This window comes from Myxocyprinus asiaticus, chromosome 20 (assembly GCF_019703515.2).
Source record: "Myxocyprinus asiaticus isolate MX2 ecotype Aquarium Trade chromosome 20, UBuf_Myxa_2, whole genome shotgun sequence".
NCBI lineage: Eukaryota > Metazoa > Chordata > Actinopteri > Cypriniformes > Catostomidae > Myxocyprinus > Myxocyprinus asiaticus.
This window is the reverse complement of record NC_059363.1, coordinates 33664570-33683745: the sequence shown is the minus strand read 5'-3', so window position 1 is coordinate 33683745 and position 19176 is coordinate 33664570. Positions and strand designations below refer to the sequence as shown.

The following is a 19176-nucleotide window of genomic DNA, read 5'->3' as shown; positions in this document are numbered from 1 at the left end:
GTGTGCATTTTCCATTTCCCTTTTTGATTTGTAACTATTAGCACCTAATAAACATAATAATAATAATAATAATTTTTTAAAAAATCTTAAAAATGTATGTCCTCATATGGGGACAGTGAGGACTATGTTGGGAAATGTAAATAATACCAAGCTACAGAAATATTTTGGTCACACTTTATATTAGGTGGCCTTAACTACTATGTACTAACATTAAACACATACAGCCTAAGTATTTACTGTGTAACTACACGTTGTTCTGCAAAATTCCCACATTTGCTGCTACTGAGGTTGAGGTAGGTTTAGGAGTAAGGGTGGGTTAGGGTTAGGATTAGGGGTTAGAGTTAGGTTTTGGGGTAAGGGTTGGATTAGGGAGAAAGTTAACAGTGTAACTACAAATGTAATTAAATGCAAGTACTTTAAATGTAATTACAATGCAACAACATGTATGTACATAATAAGTACATTGTATCAAATGGTTAAATACATAGTAGTTAAGGCCACCTAATATAAAGTGGGTCCAATATTTTTTTTTTCAAATTGTTTATTATGTTTCCAGGAGTGTTGGCTAGTCATGTTTTTGAGATGTTACAGACATTACAGCCGATTTCCGGTAAAAGTTTTTTTACTTCGGACTGTGATGTAAACTGACTGACCAAAATAAATAATTGCAGTTCAAACATAAATCCAGTTTGTTTTTGAAAGTCTGATTATGGTGTTTTGTCTTAATGTACATTATTTAATATGTAGCCTATATCACTGTGCCTGTTATATTCTCATGGCATTAATAATAGCAGTGAGGTTCGGCAATTCGTTTGCACTAAGCTCGTAGTAAAATCCCATAAAAAGACTCTTTACATGCAATATTTTATTGTGGACAAACAAATTGAAGAACCACACTGCTATTGTTATTGCAAGGATAATTTAAGAAAGTATTGCAATAATTTAAATAAAGACTGTGAGCCAGTGTTTTCTTATATTTAATATTATGCATTATATTTTATAATATACCTGTTGTTCTTAATATACATTATTCCACATGTGTTTATATCACTTTACCTTGTGTTATATTATCCAGGCATTATAAAAAGAGAAGTTGAGTTCGGGAGTCCATTTGAAATATACTCGTAGCAAAATACATGTGCAAATAAATATTCAACAGCGCTATTTACTCATCTCACTCACATAGAAAAACACAGATTATATACTCCTCAAAATGCATCAACACCATGAAAAGAACATAATAAAACAGTTATGCCAAATTAGGTAAATAAATGTGATGCGAGTTTATCACAGATAAAAGGCTAAAAAAGTTAAGTAATCCCATTGTCATGAGGACAAACCGTGTTTTTAATAAAAATAATGCAAAATACAGTTTCATATTAGCCTATTAATAGAGATATTTATAGCCATTTATCACGCATCAGTGTATAACACATTGCCAAATGAGTCTATCAGACTGAATTAAAGACTGATCATCATTGGTGAATTGCTCCAACGCCTGAAATATGATAAATTTTGATAATATTACACTAGAGGACAATACCTGAAATATCTTCAAATAAGTGGCCAGAATGTACCTGTTTTATATATATATATATATATATATATATATATATATATATATATATTTTTTTTTTTTTTTACATGTAGCGTAGGCTATGTTATTTATTATTTACTTTGCTATTGTAAAGGCCTATATGACATTATTGTATGTTTGTAAATATGGGGGTCCTAAGGGGGGCACGGTCCTGTACATTTTCTCAGAGGGGGAGCTTACTGTCAAGACTTTGAAAACCCCTGGGTTAAATTAAATTATGCATAGCATATAGCAAAGACAAAACATACAGTCCATGCAAAAGGTTAAATACAGCATAAAAAGATCTGAGATGGATTTTACTTATGTTTAAAGAAACCATCTGTGAGACGATTACCTTATTCTGGAAATGACAATGCATCTCCCCCCACTTACACAAGTAATATCACCCATTTTAAAAGATTGCTTCATACAGATCCTCCTGGAATATGGAACTTAATATTTGCTAAAATATGTGAAAAAGTAACATGATATAAAAGTAAAGAATATCCATTCATTTGCAAAGACAACAGTGTTTAGGAAAGTGGAAAAGGTATTAACAGAAGTGAATGCCTCCATGGTAACAACGTTGAGAATTGAACAAGAGGGTTAAGCTATGATAAGATGTGAGGATACCTAGGGACGATTCACGATTTGATTTTTTCAACTTCTAAATGTACTCCAACATGATTCAAATTGTATGTTCTTTATTAGAATCCAAGTTATTTTCATTATAGGAAACAAAGGTGTGTAAGAAAATGCACAAATGCACCACAGGGGGAAGTTGTCAGAGTGTAAAATGTAAAAAAATTAAAATCTAATAAACCCAGATGTTCAGAAATAATAGAATAAGAAAACTGGAAATCATTCTTAGCCAGTGTAGGTATTCATTTTATCTAAACCAAGTCTATCTAGAAAGTTATCTATAAATTAAAGTTTATCAAGAACAGGTGTCAGCAACCATTTTGAAATGGAGTGCCATTTTTTTTTATTTCCTGGTCATTTGTGATTTTCCAAAGTTTGAGTCCACTTGTGAAAATGTTTCTATTTTGCATTTTTCTAATTTAAGTTTATTTTTCCATTACAAATGATATTCAGCAGAACAGGGTAATGGAGTCGACATGGAGGCAAAGGTAGAATCCATATGCAAGAAGTTTATTACAATCAGCAGACAAATCCAAGACACAAGGCAGAGACGTAATCGTTGAAGCAGGCAAAGTAGTCATTACACAGGTAATTAGTCCAACCGGGCAAACAGAGCAAAACAGTAATCCAGTAAAGCAGGCACAATGGTCATATCAAGTAGGCAATAAACAGGCAATGAGAATAACGCTTGGTAAGGCAGTGAAACTGGCAATACTTTGCAAAGTAACAATGGAAAACATGGCTATTTATATGATGCAAACAGGAAGTCACCATAGAAGAAACGGTACAGTGTCAGTATTCAGGAAAGGGCTCCCTCTGGTGGTCGGCTGAAGGGATACCAGCCTCATTCGTTACAGAACCCCCCCCACGAACAACTCCCGGTGTTCTTCTGGGTCGTCCCCTTGGTTGGGACGATTCGGGTGCACTCGGTGGAAGTCATGGATCAATGATGGGTCCAGAATGTCCTTGGCGGCTACCCAATATCTCTCCTCTGGTCCATAACCTTCCCAGTCCACCAGGTACTGCATCTGGCCCCCTCGACAATGCGAGTCTATGATCTCTCTGACCATGTAAGCAGGTGATCCATCAATCTCCAATGGAGGAGGCTCAGGATCCATGGTTCCGGGGCAAGATGTCGGGTGGACAGGTTTCAACAATGACACATGAAAGGAAGGAGAGATGCGGTAGTTAGCAGGAAGCTCCAGTTGATAAGTTACAGGATTGATCTGTCTGATAATTCTGAACGGACCAACATACCTGCGGCTGAGCTTCCTGCAGGGTAGCCATAACTTGAGGTCACGTGTAGATAGCCAGACTCTCTGACCAGGCTGGTAGTCGGGGTGGGGACGCCTCCGTCGATCAGCTTGGATCCGTTGGGCCCGGACGGCCTGCTGCAATCTGACGTACACACTGTCACACACCTGCTCGCTCCGCCTGATCCAATCATCCACCACTGGCACCGTAGAGGGTTCGCCTGTCAAAGGGAACATTGGAGGTCGGTAGCCCAGCACACATTTGAAGGGAGTGAGTCCAGTAGAGGAGTGAGGGAGTTCTGGGCATATTCCGCCCATGGGAGGAAGTCGCTCCACCTCTGTTGTTCTGCAGTATGACCTGAGGTATCTGCCTATCTCCTGGTTTAGCCTCTCCACCTGTCCGTTTGCCTGAGGATGATAACCAGACGTGAGGCTGACGTTGATGTCTAGTTGTTTGCAGAAAGCCTGCCAGACTCTGGAGGTAAACTGTGGTCCCCGATCAAATACTATGTCTTCTGGCAGACCATAGATCCTGAAAACTTGGTTAGCAGTCTCCATGGCAGTGGGTAGACCTTTCATGGGGATTAGTCTGCATGGCTTAGAGAAACGATCAATGATAACAAAAATAGAGGTATACCCATTGGAGTTTGGCAGATCTGTGATGAAGTCGACGGACAGGTGGGACCAGGGTCTCTGAGGGATAGGCAGTGGTTGTAGAAGACCGGCTGGCAGTTCTCTGGGGGTCTTTGACTGTGCACACACTTGACATGACTTAATATATGTAGTGACATCATTAATGATTGAAGGCCACCAAAATGAGTTATGTACCAGGCTTATAGTTTTATGGATGCCAGGGTGTCCAGTGCTGAGGGAGGTATAGATCCATTGGATTGTTCTTTGGCGTAGAGTGCGTGGTACATACTGTTTTTTTGGAGGGCATTCAGGTGGTGCAGGGTCTGCTTGTTGGGCTCTTTGTATCTCTTCCATGATGTCCCAGCTTATGAGTGCAATGATGACACAAGGGAGTATAGATTTGTTTTGAGGTGTGTTGTGAAGAGGATCATGACAACGGGAGAGAGCATCAGCTTTGCAGTTCTTACTGCCAGGGCGGTAGGTGACTGAATTGGAACCTTGTGAAGAAGAGTGTCCATCGGGCTTTTCGTGGATTAAGATGTTTTGCTCCCTTGATGTATTCAAGGTTCTTATGGTAGGTGATTACTTGGAATGGATGGACAGAACCTTCAAGCCAGTGGTGCCACTCTTCTAGCGCAGCCTTCATGGAGAGTAGTTCTTTGTTTCCAACATCATAGTTCCTTTCAGCTGAGTTCAGTTTATGGGAAAAGCACAAGGATAAAGTTTTCCAGGGTTACCGTGGCGCTGAGAGAGTACCGCCCCTATGCCACAGTCTGAGGCATCCACTTCCACAATGAACGGTTGGTTAGGATCTGGGTGCTTGAGAATGGGGGCAATCGTGAAACTTGTCTTGAGGGTGTCGAAGGCTTTTTGAGCAGAGTCACTCCATGGTAGCTTGGATGGTTTTCCTTTGAGCGAAGACGTTAAGGGGGCAGAGATGAGACTGTAGTTGCGGATAAACCTCCTGTAGAAGTTCGCAAAACCCAGGAAATGTTGTAGCTCCTTAACAGTGTTGGGTCTTGGCCACTCCGTGACTGCCATGATCTTGGAGTCATCTCAACACCTCTATGGCTGATTATATACCCTAAGAACATTGTATGGGTAACATGGAACTCACATTTCTCTGCTTTCACGCAGAGTTGATATTTCAGCAGGTGGGAGAGGACCATTTTAACGTCTTTGTGTTGTGCTTTATCTTGAGTAAATGAGTATGTTGTCAATGTAGGCGATGACACATCTGTTGAGGAGGTCTCTGAAGATCTCATTGATGAATGACTGGAACACAGCTGGTGTGTTGGCCAGGCAATAAGGCATCACCTGGTATTCATAGTGCCCCCTAGTGGTGATAAATGTGGTTTTCCACTCGTCTCCCTCTCTGATACGAATCAGGTTGTATGCACTTCTCAAATCCAGTTTTGTGTTGATGCGTCCTTCACGTAGTTGCTCCAGGGCAGATGGAACAAGAGGGAGTGGGTACCTGTACTTGACTGTAACTGTGTTCAATCCACGGTAGTCAATGCATGGCCGGAGCCCTAACATCTTTCTTTTCAACGAAGCAGCAGCCTGCTCCAGCTGGTGAGGTGGAAGGACGAATGAACCCCCGAAGCTAAAGCCTCTTCGACAAGTCTCAATGGCCATGGTTTCAGGTCTTGACAATGAATAGACTTTGCTCCTAGGGGGTGCCATGTTGGGTAGTAACTCAACAGCGCAGTCCCATGGACGATGAGGGGGTAATTGTGTAGCTGTGATTTTGCTGAATACCTCGGAGAATTCAGAATATTCCCTCAGGACCTGGACTTGAGCTTGGTTCTCAGGACTTTCGATGCTGGTAGTCCAAAATGGCATGGTGACTGTGACATGAAGACAATTAGACTGACAATAATCTGACCATTGTTTTAACTCACCCTGGTTCCAGGAGATGATGGGATCATGGATAGCCAGCCATGGATGACCCAGGATGAGAGGATACTTTGATAAGTTGATGATATAAAGAGATGTGATCTCTGTATGAAACAATCCAATCTGTAGTGTCACTGGAACTGTTTGGTGAGTGATGCCTGTGCCTATAGGTGCATTATTCACTGCAGTAATGTTAATGGTGGGTATACAAGGTACTGTAGGGATATGGAGTTCCCGTACTAGACCTTGGTGAATTAAATTCACGGCAGCCCCTGAGTCGACAAGTGCAGAAACACATTTCAGTGTATCACCAAAGGAGAGATCAACGGGAAGACTGAAACTGTTGTGTGGGAGATGAAATATTCATGGTACTCACAATAGTCCTGGACTCTTGATATTTCTTGCCTTTGTGAGGGCATGTGGAGTTTCGATGATTCTTTTCACCACAGTAATAAACACAGTCGCTCCTTATGACGACGATCATCAGAAACTCTGGTATAGGTGATCTGCATCGGTTCAGGAGCTTCGGGGCATGCCTGGACTTGACTTTGGACTGTTGGTTGTGACTTGGAGCTAATCCTTGAGCGTGGTGAATTACGCAGTAAATTATCAATCCTTACTGCCAACTAAATGAATTCAGTGAGTGTTGAATCCTCACCCTTACATGCGAGTTCAGCCTGCAGATTGTAGTTCAGTCCCTTTCTGAACACAGTCTTGAATGCAATCTCATTCCATCCTCTTTGGGCTGCTAATGTCCTGAAGTGTATGGCAAAGTCAGCTGCAGAATGTGAACCCTGTGGTACATGAAGCAGCTGAACAGACACATCTTTATCTCCCTCTGGGTATTCAAACACTTTATGGATCTAGGAAGCAAAGTAATCAAATGACGTTTGAAGCCAATTATCACTCTCCCAAACAGCTGAGGCCCAGTCTAGTGCTTTACCGGTAAGTAATGTAAACATAAATGCACATTTCTTGGACTCCTGACTGAATGACTCATTGATTGGTGAAATATACTTTACATTGACGTAAAAATCTCTTACATTTCTCTGACGAGCCATCAAACTTATCAGGAAGAGCGAATCTTACCGGTGTAGCTTGTGGAGATGGAAGAGAACGGATATAGCGGGTGAGGTTGTCATTTTCAACTCATAAGTGGTGCAGTTGTTCCTTAAAACTTTTGAGCAGTTCACTCTGGTTAGCGAATGTAGCCTGGAGCTGAGAAACTTCCGCTGGATTCATTGGTGGTGAAGTATTCTGTAATGGACTCGACATGGAGGCGAAGGTAGAATCCATATGCAAGAAGTTTATTACAATCAGCAGACAAATCCAAGACACAAGGCAGAGACATAATCATTGAAGCTGGCAAAGTAGTCGTTACACAGGTAATCAGTCCAACCAGGCAAACAGAGCAAAACAGTAATCCAAAATCAGTAATCCAGTAAAGCAGGCACAATGGTCATAACAAATAGGCAATGAGAATAACACTTGGTAAGGCAGTGAAACTGGCAATACTTCGCAAAGTAACAATGGAAAAACATGGCTGTTTATATGACGCAAACAGGAAGTCACCATAGAAGAAATGGTACAGTGTCAGTATTCAGGAGAGGGCTCCCTCTGGTGGTCAGCTGAAGGGATACCAGCCTCATTCGTTACAAACAGTTTGAGTGAAAAATTTGTGCAAAACCCAATGATTATGATATAATCATGATCCTGCATGTGAAATTTCACAGAGCAGCTAAAGTGCTTTAATGAAAGAAAACCTGTCCTTTTGTACAGAATGAGTTAACACAGTTAATGTCACAAATTTGCTTATTTGATTACTAATCACGAAATTGTGTGGAATCTTAAATATTTCTTATTAATATAAGAAATTCATTGTAATCACGTAATCACTAGCACGCAAGCAACAGCGAGAGAGGAGCAAGCTATTTTATTTATATTACGTTTTTAGCACCTGCATTCCAATCTACATCTTGATGTAATCCTTCCTGTGTGAAAATCACACAGTGTGTTTTCATCAGCTGAATGGGAGGCTAAACACTATTAAAGTGTGACGAGACTCGCGTTGCATGTGCAAGCCATTCACGCATCACGAGCCGATCAACTATTTAGCCCTTTTCGGTGAATCGCATCTGCAAAATCCTAAAAATTTATATTTTGAATAGACTTGAAAAGATTTTTGAACCCCACGATGTGGGTTTGTTTTCTCTTTTAATCGTTTAATGTAATTTTGAGTGTGACCATGGTTTAAGGAGGGTGTGCCTATATGCTGGGCTGGAAATATCAAGGATTAATAGTGGTGTTTTCCTTGTTATATCACGTGTTGTTCTGAAAGCAAAAAGAAACAAATGAAACACGGAATGTAGGCTGTCATCCGCGCAGCCTGACCGAAGCAAAGTGGGCGCATTACTCGTGCGATTACCCGAAAGTGACGCACTGCTGGATCGCGATTAGCGAATGGCTTGCACGCACTGCATGAATATGTTGGGTATACTGCATTCTCGTCACCTTTTAACTTTTTGTTTAGCCTCCCATTCAATTCATGAAAACACGCTGCGTCAAGATGTAGATTGGAAAGCAGGTGTGGAATTTATATAAATAAAATAGTCTACTCATAGGTGAATTATGTAATGGGCCAATGGGACCAGTGCCCAAGGGCCCTCAACTACCAGGGGCATGGGGGGGCCCTGGGCTGCAAGGTCTCGTGGCCCATCAACTTTGAAAACAAAGCTGGGCCTCACAGCTTATTCAAGGCCCCCTCAACATGGCCCTATGACTACCTGTTTCTAATTAAATAATTTGAGCCACTCTTTAATCTTATAACACTGCACATATCATATTTGATACATGACTTTCTAAAGCCTCTACATCATCATCACGATGTGTATGAGATGTCTACTGTCTCCTGGTGAAAGTTTCCATGCTCTTCTGGAAGTAGAATACCTTGCAATATAACTTCCAAAATAGCTACCTTCATATTTTGATGCACTCATCTTTTTTATGTGAAATCTTTGCTGATTTTGACAAAGTAAAATTAACAATAGCGTTTAAATTGTTACTGATATTTCAAAATGAGTATTTATTGAATTCAAGCAACATGTGCTTAAAATGTCATTATTTTAAAGAATAGGTTTAAACAGGTTTACAAAATATAGCTTTCTGATTATTATTTCATATATTAGGCTTTATATGGTTAAGCTTTATTCTTTGTATAAAAGGGCTGTTGAACAAAAACGTTTATTATACCATTTTTAGCTATAACTGCATGTTTGCCCTACATTACAATACTTGGCTCAGCTGGTTGGGAAAAAGAAGATATTGATATTTAATTTTGTGTGGGACAAAAGTACTGATTAAACTAGATATGTAAAGTTTGTCAAGACAAACTATAATGTTGGTTTGACAAAACCTTGAAAAGTCTAAAATAGTTTTAAATGCTTGAAGTTAAAAAGTGTACAGGTCTCTCAGAAGGAAAGAAAGAAAGAAAGAAAGAGAGCATCTTAAAGCAGATTAAAGGGCTTGTGTGTAAGTTTTGACCGCTGAAGTTTTGAAACCACGAACATTCAAAAACAGACTTGTAGCTCATTTAAACATTCTGTCAATGTTATGTAGTCTAGGGGATTTTGGCTTAAATGATGCCTTCACAGGGATTTTTCGATGGGAGAATAATAATGGTAGTCAAGCTGTAGGGTCGTTCCAAACAGAATTTCCAATAAAATGACCAAATGACTGCTATTTTTGAGCCCCACACCTTTCAGCCCATCGAAGCTCTCACAATGGAGGGTAAAGTCTTTGAAGGAAAGAGGGTGTAGGGATGATCACTTCTGAATGCAACACACCCCATCATTCAGATGAGTTAGAGAAGGTATAGCAGCGTGAGCCAGAACTGCCTGAAATCTTCAAGTTCAAATATTTCATAATGTATTATTGCCCCTTTAAATATATGCATGTTTACACATTTATGACATTTTGTTACATGCTTGTTTTTTTGTATACATAATTTTGAATTTATGTTATGTTTAACAAACGTTAAAATGGTACTGCCTCTTTTAAGTGGCTGTACAGTGAACGAGTTTCGATTGAGCAGTTTCTTTACCACATCTTTGCTGTGTTTGAATCGGACTGTAAATAACAGAACAGGTATTAAAAGAGACTTAAATGAATGAAAATAGATTGCATAGATCTCAACTTTAAAAGATAACTGGACCGGGGGGGCCCTAAAAGAAAATTAAAAGAAAAGAAAAAACCATGCTAGTCATAATCAGCCCGAGTCTACTCCTCTCTCGCCGTTGCTGGTGTGCCAGTGATTACCCCTCCGCGTGCCAATGCTGGCATGCGCGCCATAGATTGCCGACCCATGATCTAGAAAGTACTCATTGTATATCAAACAATTTGTGTGTATATTCATAAACCCCTGCAGACAGAGATGCGCCCTCTAGTGGTTCAAGCTGAGCAGCACAGCAATATTAAATTATTTATCATTACAATTAAACTAGAAAAGTTTGTCAAAATAATCACTTGCCAAATGTTGGCTATAGATGCAGTACACTTGAAACACGTCACAAAACAAAGCAATAATTAGTGATCTATCTGAATCAACATGGCAAAAGGAGTGCTTTCAAAATGTTTTATTCTCCCATATATAGCCTCTCCATGATTTGAAATGAAGCACCCATAACTGTCACGTAACTAACGTTTTTTTATGGGTAAGAAGAAAAGAAAGGAGAGTTTATCAACATGCACACACCGAGGCCAGTTATGGTCTTAAGCCGGTGTATACATGCATGATGGATGAAGCTGAGCTACAATCACATTGTGTACAATCGTACTGGGAATATTACCACTGTCTTTTATATCAGTCTCCCTGTTGTTAACCTGTCACGTTCATTTGGAGCGCGCCACACACGTGCAGCTGATCAGATCGAGAGCGGCATTAAAACAAGCGCTATGAATTCTTTTCTCTTCTTTATTTAGCCTTTGATGGATTTACAGTGCATCTAACTATAGCGTTTTCAATATTTTTAGCAAAATCTTGATTTCTCGATTTAAAAAATAATAATAAATCATGTCAAAACGCAAATTCGAATTAATAATAAAAAATACAAATAAAAAAATGCCCAGCCCAAAGGACATTTAATAGAAATTGTCTCATTGAACCTTTTCACCCTAACCCTAATCACCAGCAATAGTAACAACGGTGCTTGCTAACTTCCTGTAACTCCTGGCATAAAGAAGTTATGCAAAACACTCTGCCGCAAGCACAAGAAAGAGACAAGAGGAGACAAACACACTCTGACACACCCATACCTGGTGTACGGCCGATGCTATCAGACATGCTTTAGTATAATTTGGAAATGTGAATGGAGGCCTAAAGCATTTGTGGGGTCTGGAAGCTGCGCTTAGCATTGCTACGCCAGCTAAACCTTGTTCTGACCTGCCAGTGGAAGGATTAATATTAGATAAGGATAGATACGCATTTATTTCTATAGTGAAAATGAAGCAAATTTCACAAATTTCCATCCAATTTTTAAAAAGAAAATCACTACAAAAAGTTTGTGTGTGGTTATTTGCACAGCTTTGCATATTTTAAATTAATATTTAAAGGTGCACTCAGTAATGTTCTGAAGTATATCAATGTGACTTACATTGGCTTACACTGACACCTAGTGGCCTGAAAACTGCATCATTCAAACACAGTAGTTTTCAGTTACCAATGCCATTGTAGAAATTCACTTTGAACAGTAGTAAGGCAGGATTAATTTAATCCATGAATGAAAGTGTCCAATAACAGGGCTTTTACTGAGATTAAGCGAGAAGTATTCAGCTGGTCATGTGATGCTAACATGGCCACTCCCATGAGGGTGCCCCTCCCCATGTAGAATAAAACGGCTTTAATTTGGTTACTGATATGACTGAACTCTTCATCTCACATGAGTGGTCATGATTTCATACATATGTTTAAAAATTACCATTCATTTCTGTAGAAGTAAAACTTTTTATATGAGGAAAAAAATGAATAAGTGCAACTTTAAATAAGGGCTGCATCCGAGAACTGCCTTCGGAGGCTGAATACGGAGATAGGAAGGGATCAAGGTACGTCCGAATCCAATGTTTGCGCCACATACTGTATACTGAAATACTTTCATCTGATCGATTTTTGAAGACAGCATAGGTGTATCCTTCGTTGACAATGAAATCCCACAATCCAGTGCGTGTGGTTCCATGGCGGTTGAACTGAAGAAAGAAAATGGTGGCCGAAGCAGCAGTTTACAGTCAGTTTGTGTATAAATGTACGTTTTTTTTTTTTTTTTTTTTTACTTTCTTACAGCTTTTGATTCAATTTCTAGTAGGGATGTGCCTGAAGCCGAATACCTTATTCGGAAAGGCACAAGTAATGACTTCAGATCGAATAACGGATTCATACGAATAATATAAAAAATATTTGTAAGACTGATTACCAAAAAGCACAAGGATGAAGCAACATTTTAAATAAACATATCCAAAATTACAACGAATTATGAATCTGTGCAGCCAGTATTTCTAAAGTGTAAACCTTATAAATGAAAATGCGCACGGTGTGATTTCAGATCGGATGGGCGCGGTCTCAACTCCATTTACGTGTGCGCGTCTGGAGCTTGTCAAGTGTAACATTAACTAAGATACAACATCATATACACTTCCCAATTCTTGAAATGTCTATGTTAATGTATCACACATTTCACACGTGATTCTCGTGTATTTATTTATAGCCTAAACCTGAGAGCGATGTTAAATTCCTGACCTGAAGTGATGATTTCAAGTCGGAGCTTATCTAGCCATCTCTTAATGTTGAACACATTTATATCCACATCAGTGATTAAGGTAATTAACTGGTTAAGAAAAAAGTTAAAATGCTCCATAAACGTTTAAATGCTCCATAGAGTATTTATCTATTAGGAATATTCGTCCTTATGTAAAACGAAGAAACTGAAATATGCTCCATCTTTTTTTCTTCTTCTTTAAACTGTGCTAAATTTGAAAATGTTAAGTGTTCTTGAACTTTGGAAAGGCGCTATATAAATGTAACATTATTATTATTATTATTATTATTATTATTTAATTAAATAATAGTATCCTATCATAAAAATTCCTGATAGACTTACGGGACTTTCACCTGTTTGTAGGCTATATTGATTCTTTTAATGTTTGAATTTGTATTTATTATTCACTGCAAAATGCGTGCTTGGCATTTCACATTTTGCTTGACACATCCTGCCTCCAGAATAATGTTGTTATTCATGCACAGACAAATGAAAATTCTGTTTCAAGCAGATATTAATATCAGAAATACCAGGAGAAACCACAGTTAACAACATATTCCACAGTTAATGTAGCCTACAAATTCAGCTTCATCTGGTAAGAATAAAATAATATTTTTTTAATAATAATTGTATAATAATAATAATGATAATAATAATAATAATTATTATTATTAGGCTATTATTATGAAAAGGCATATACAAGTTATATTTTATTAATAGAAACTATAAATGTAAGAGTAACATTTAAAAATAGGCATTACATTTAGTTTTGACACACTTCCGGTTTAAGCCCTGCCCACACCCGGTTCTATCCAAATACAGACACAGACACAGATAATATTGTCACATGAACAGATACAAATACAGATAATTTCTAGCAAGAAATTATAAAGTAGTTATTGAACATAAACTTGGTTATCGCCAAAACTCTCTTGATTTTGTTTTAGATTATCAGACCTTTGTGGTTTGGTTGGACTGAATAGCCTAGCAACGATGCAACGTAGTGCTGCCTCGGAAGCCTGTCCGAAACCAGTTTTGGGAGGTACCTTCGTACGCAAACATTGTCTGTTAAGTCATTGGCTGATAGGTCAGTTAGGCAACAAGGCAGCTACCTTAAGATTCAGATGCAGCCAAGATCAATCTTGGGTTGGTTATTTAAAAAAAATTATCAACTACAAATGAATAATTACTTCTCTAAAACTGTAATCAGATAACTGACTTTACTGATTGCGTCACTGAAAAAGTAATCCCATTACAACACATTTTACAGAAAGATTTGTTGTTCCACTAAACAAATTCTAAACAAATTATTATAGCAAAATAATTACAGCAAAATACACAAATAAATAATACTATTTTAGAAGTATGTGTAACCCAAGTAATGTACTTAAAAGTATTTAAATTCTTTCAAGATTTACGCATTTCAATTTCATACCAAATTACATCAAATTGAAATGAGTAATCTTTAATAAATAAAATTAATAAAACCTAAATGTTTTACATTTTATTATATATATATATATATATATATATATATATATATATATATATATATATATATATATTTTGAAACATTACTGTTTTGAAACTGAAATGCGTAAATCTTAAAAATAGGCAAAAATGGGGGCCTGGGTAGCTCAGCAAATAAAGACGCTGACTACCACATCTGGAGTTGCAAGTTCGAATCAAGGGTGTGCTGAGTGACTCCAGTCAGGCTTCCTAAGCAACCAATTGGTCCGGTTGCTAGGGAGGGTAGAGTCACATGGGGTAACCTCATCGTGGTCGCTAAAATGTGGTTTTCGCTCTCGGTGGGGAGCGTGGTGAGTTGTGCGTGGATGCCGCGGAGAATAGCATGAAGCCTCATAATAAGATGCGCGGATTGACCGTTTCAGACAGGGAGGCAACTGAGATTCGTCCTCCGCCACCCGGATTGAGGCGAGTCACTACGCCACCACGAGGACTTAGAGCGCATTGGGAATTGGGCATTCCAAATTGGGGAGAAAAGGGAAGAAGAAAAAAAAGACAAAAACATCTTTACACTTACACAACTTTTTTGTACTAAAAGATTACAGTAGTTAATTACTTTGTAATCAGATTACACTCAACACTGAATAAGATAAATAGGCCTATAAGTAAATATCAGAAAATAACTTTGTTCCCCTGAAATACAGTGGAACGCTGCATACTGACCATTTTAAGTTTAGCCATATTGTGTAATGTACTTCTGGTGTTATTTTAGAAACATAATTCATCATATTTTACCTTACGATGATAAAAATGAGATTCCACATGTGTCTCTTCTCATCTTGTCAATGAATTGCTTGTATTTACAGCAGTCTTCTTTTTTCTTCTATTCAATTGATGTTGAATGTTTATGTTTTCCTTATTTATCTGCATTTTCCACATAGAATTGAATGGATAACTATAGTAATTAGGATTTTTTTCTCCCAAGCTAAACCACACTCCTATTATATGATGCATTGCTAACCTTATACAGTTTTCTCTCATATACTGTAATGTTCGCCCTTCATTTGAAGCTTCATGCAGGGTCCCTGTACAAATTTAAAATGTCAGTGATGATTGTCTCTTGTCATTCCCATGAAAAATTTCCTTGAGTTAAGTTCAGAAAAGATGGATGTGAGTTTTTATAAATACTGAAAGCTCAAACCGCTTTTGTGACAGAGCTGAAAAATATTAAGATATTAGCAGTGCTGCCTCAGTTGTCACGCTAGTGAATCCGTCCAATTGCTATATAATAACAGATTTTCTTTTATTTCAAGAGCATTTGAGCAGAAATTACACTTACAAAAATGAACTGTGGTGGTACCATTATACAGTGGTGGTATCAGATGGTAATATAGTGACCATAGAAAGACATATACAAAAGTCATATTCACAGGCCACATAATTTACACTCCAAGAGTACTTAAAAAATACACCATGGCATGGTACATGCCCAAAAAAAGACAATGCTCTATCAATGGACCATGTTCAAAAAGCCATTGAAGTACCATGGTCCTTTTTGTTAGTGAAGGAGATAAAGAAGTTGAAGTGGACTCTCCTGCCAGCATTCCTCTTTACAGCCAGGACTCAGTTTTGCCATGAACTTAGGGACAATGATCTTCTTATTCTCTGAAACTGGACATTTTAAAGTGGATAGACAGTTTTGTGGGAAACAGACATGTTTAGGCGATATAATGGTGTAGCTATAACCCAGCAAATACATAACGTTCCCTGCTGCTTCCCGTTTGGTTATTTTTTTGGGAACCAAATAATAACGTTCTGGGAATGTTCCCCAAGTGTTCTGGGAACGTTCACCTAACCTACGTTCTAGGAATCAAAAATTATTAGCTGGGAAGGGAGCAAGAGCACATGCTTGTTGTCTAAGTGTGTGTTCACACTTGGCAGATTTGGTTCGATTAAAACGAACTCTGGTGTGATTGCTCTGTTAGTGCGGTTCATTTGAACAAGTGTGAACGCTGCCATCTGAATCTTGGTGTGCACCAAACAAGCAGACCGAGACCACCTGAATTGTCCGCTTCCAAACAAACTCTGGTGCGGTTCGACTGATATATGAATGCAGCATGGACCAAAGACGTCTAAACGGACCAATAACAGGAAATCATACATCAAGCATACCTGGTTCTTCTCATCATAGGAGCTATGTTGCCCATTACAGTTCGGTACAGGCGTCAGAACTGCTGTCAGCCGTCCTTGCAGCATATCTGAATTCCTGCCGCTGTTTTGACTCCTTTACACATTTTATTAGCTCTTTGTTTGTTCTCAGCTGGTAAAAATACCACCATATATACATATATAAATCCAATGAGCGCAGTTCGGCAAGTTCCGTCACAACATACACATAAAAAAACTGTCCAATCAGGTTGTGACTTTATCCTGATGCCTTTTGTTTTGTATCTGTAGGTTCGGTGTTAAAAATGCCAGTGTGAACGCTAAGCGAACCAGGACTAAATGTATCAATTTCTTTTTTGGTCCGGACCAAGAGAACCGAACTACAAGTGTAAACACACCCTAAGAAACTGACTTTAATCTTTAGGGTTTTACTGATAGCTGCTCATTTCTCTCCCATTACCACTGACAACATGTTATAACCTGACTGTTCAATATGACGATTTTGGCATTCATTTCCGTCCTTGACTTGAGTAAGGTTTGATGAACACATTCCTGTGGCAAACGCCTGTGTGTGAGGGGGTGATGCAGTTCGTCACTTTTCGTTTCATGACTCAACGCTTTTTCTGTGACAGCACTTCAGAAAGGGATCCAGTTATAGAGGGTGTTATAAAAACAGCGGTCTGAGGCTTTTCTGACCGCCGTGACAAAAGTAAACTGGCTCCATTCATTTAGCCAATTATTTTAAGCTGTCAAACTGCACGTAGACCAGCTCAAATCCAGATCACTCGCTCTTTATAATTCATTCATTAGAAATGAAGAGTAAAAATTGAGAATCCCTATGCTGATATTAATAAGCTAATAGTAAATAATAATAATAATAATAATTAAAAAAAACAAACAAAAAAAAAAAAAAAAAACATTTATGTGTAAACAGACTCAAATAATTAGGGACCGTTCACACCGGACGCGTTTTTGCGTTGTAACACAACTAAACGCAGCGCAACGGACTTCTGTGTCTATTTTCAAAGTTGAACTATTTTTAAATTTAAACGGTATCTTAAAACACAACGCGAGAAGTCCCGTCTACGCATATGTGCACACAGACGAACAATTTAAAATGAGCGCAGACGGAACGCATAACGGGTGCTATGTGAACGGCCCCTTACTCCCAATCTACACTGCTATCCACGTGACAAAATCAGAACGCTTCAGGGGCGAACTTTTTTGATCGCGTCACGCCGTTCGCTTGCAATGTAGAGTTGGCGTAACCATATGTTGGTTACCTTTAGTAAAGGACTGCCCATGAATGCTCACCTGTGCAGGTAAAAGACTCATCTGGACCGCTGCAACTATGTGTAACAGTGACGTCAAGTAACTCATCTCGAATGCCAAGACTAGTCGAAAGCCAGGTCTAATCGTTGAGAAATCCAAACAGTTGTGTTTAAACACTGAGTAATGTCAGTGTTTGAATTTCAGCAAATAATCCACAAAAGGGGTTTTGGATGGTCCGGCACGTGCCTTCCTCTTCGTCAGTGAAGTGTGCGTTACGCAGCTTTCTCAAAATGACTAAATTAAGAAGAAAAAAATAAATCCGCCGGAATGTGCTTAATATTCCGAATATAGGCTATATATTATTCCTGTTTCATGAAAGTAGCAAAAATAGTGACAGATCTCTTAATTGCATCCTATTACGCATTTATCATAAGTAACGATCTGTTAATGTCCTTATGATGTAAACAATGACTTCAGTTATTGTTTGCTGATTTTAATCGTCCTCACGCGCCACTGGAGATCCAGCATCTGTTTCTAGGTGAAAGATTCCTGCTCGCGCATTTCCCAAATAGAGTGCCACACTTCCACACGAGCGCCGTGACTACCTTTCAACAAGTTGATCATTTAAATCTCCTCCTCCTGAAGCCCTGCTCATGTTCATGCTGTCCTCCCAATGCCCTCCCCTCCATGGCCTCACATCTCAAACTTCATGGCCCTTTTCCACTGGATCAATAAACTTCTATTTTACAATGTACAGCCAGCCAAAAAATTATCTAAAATCTAAGCTAACTAGCTTTATTCCAGTCAAAACTATTTCATATAACTGAATTAACATGAATACATTATTTTACAGCAATGAAAGTCAACATAAGTGTCTGGTCAGAATAAAATAGACAACAATTATGCATATTTACTTTTTATGAGATAACATTTTTCTCTTCATGTACTGGTAGTTCATTGTTCTCAATGTAACTCTTAGCATATGCTGTAACTGAAACATCTGTTACAGAATGTAGACATCTAAATTAACTGGTTTAATGGTTTGAGGTAAAAAATAATTAACATCACTGAATTAACCTAACTACATAGGTAACACTAAAATAATAATAATAATTTTAAGGGTTAGATCAGAAATAGCTCCTTAAGGTAACAACTGCTGGTTACCCCTTTTACAGTGCATCTATTTCTTAAAACTAATTGTGGTCTCGGAGTAGGATAGAATAAAATAGAATGTTTTTAAAGGAATAGTTCACCCAAAAATGAAAGTTCTCTCATCATTAACTCACTCTCATGCCATCTCAGATGTGTATGACTTTCTTTCTTCTGGTGAACACAAAGATTTTTAGAAGAATATCTCAGCTCTGTAAGTTCATTCAATGCAAGTCAACAATGTTCAAAACTTTAAAGCTCATAAAAGCACATAAAGGCAGCATAAAAGTAATCCATATGACTCCAATGACAATAT

The 19176-nt window shown here is 38.4% G+C and overlaps 1 protein-coding gene across 1 annotated transcript in view; it reads right to left on the bottom strand.

Annotated features, from left to right (window-relative positions):
• Nucleotides 1-18328, bottom strand: part of pgfb (placental growth factor b) — a 52907-nt gene extending 34579 nt beyond the window's left edge. The window contains exon 1 of the mRNA XM_051646883.1: nt 17754-18328. Within this exon, the coding sequence (XP_051502843.1) occupies nt 17754-17819 (66 nt within the window). The 5' untranslated portion in view covers nt 17820-18328. The remainder of the gene's footprint in view (nt 1-17753) is intronic.
• Nucleotides 18329-19176: the final 848 nt, after the last annotated feature.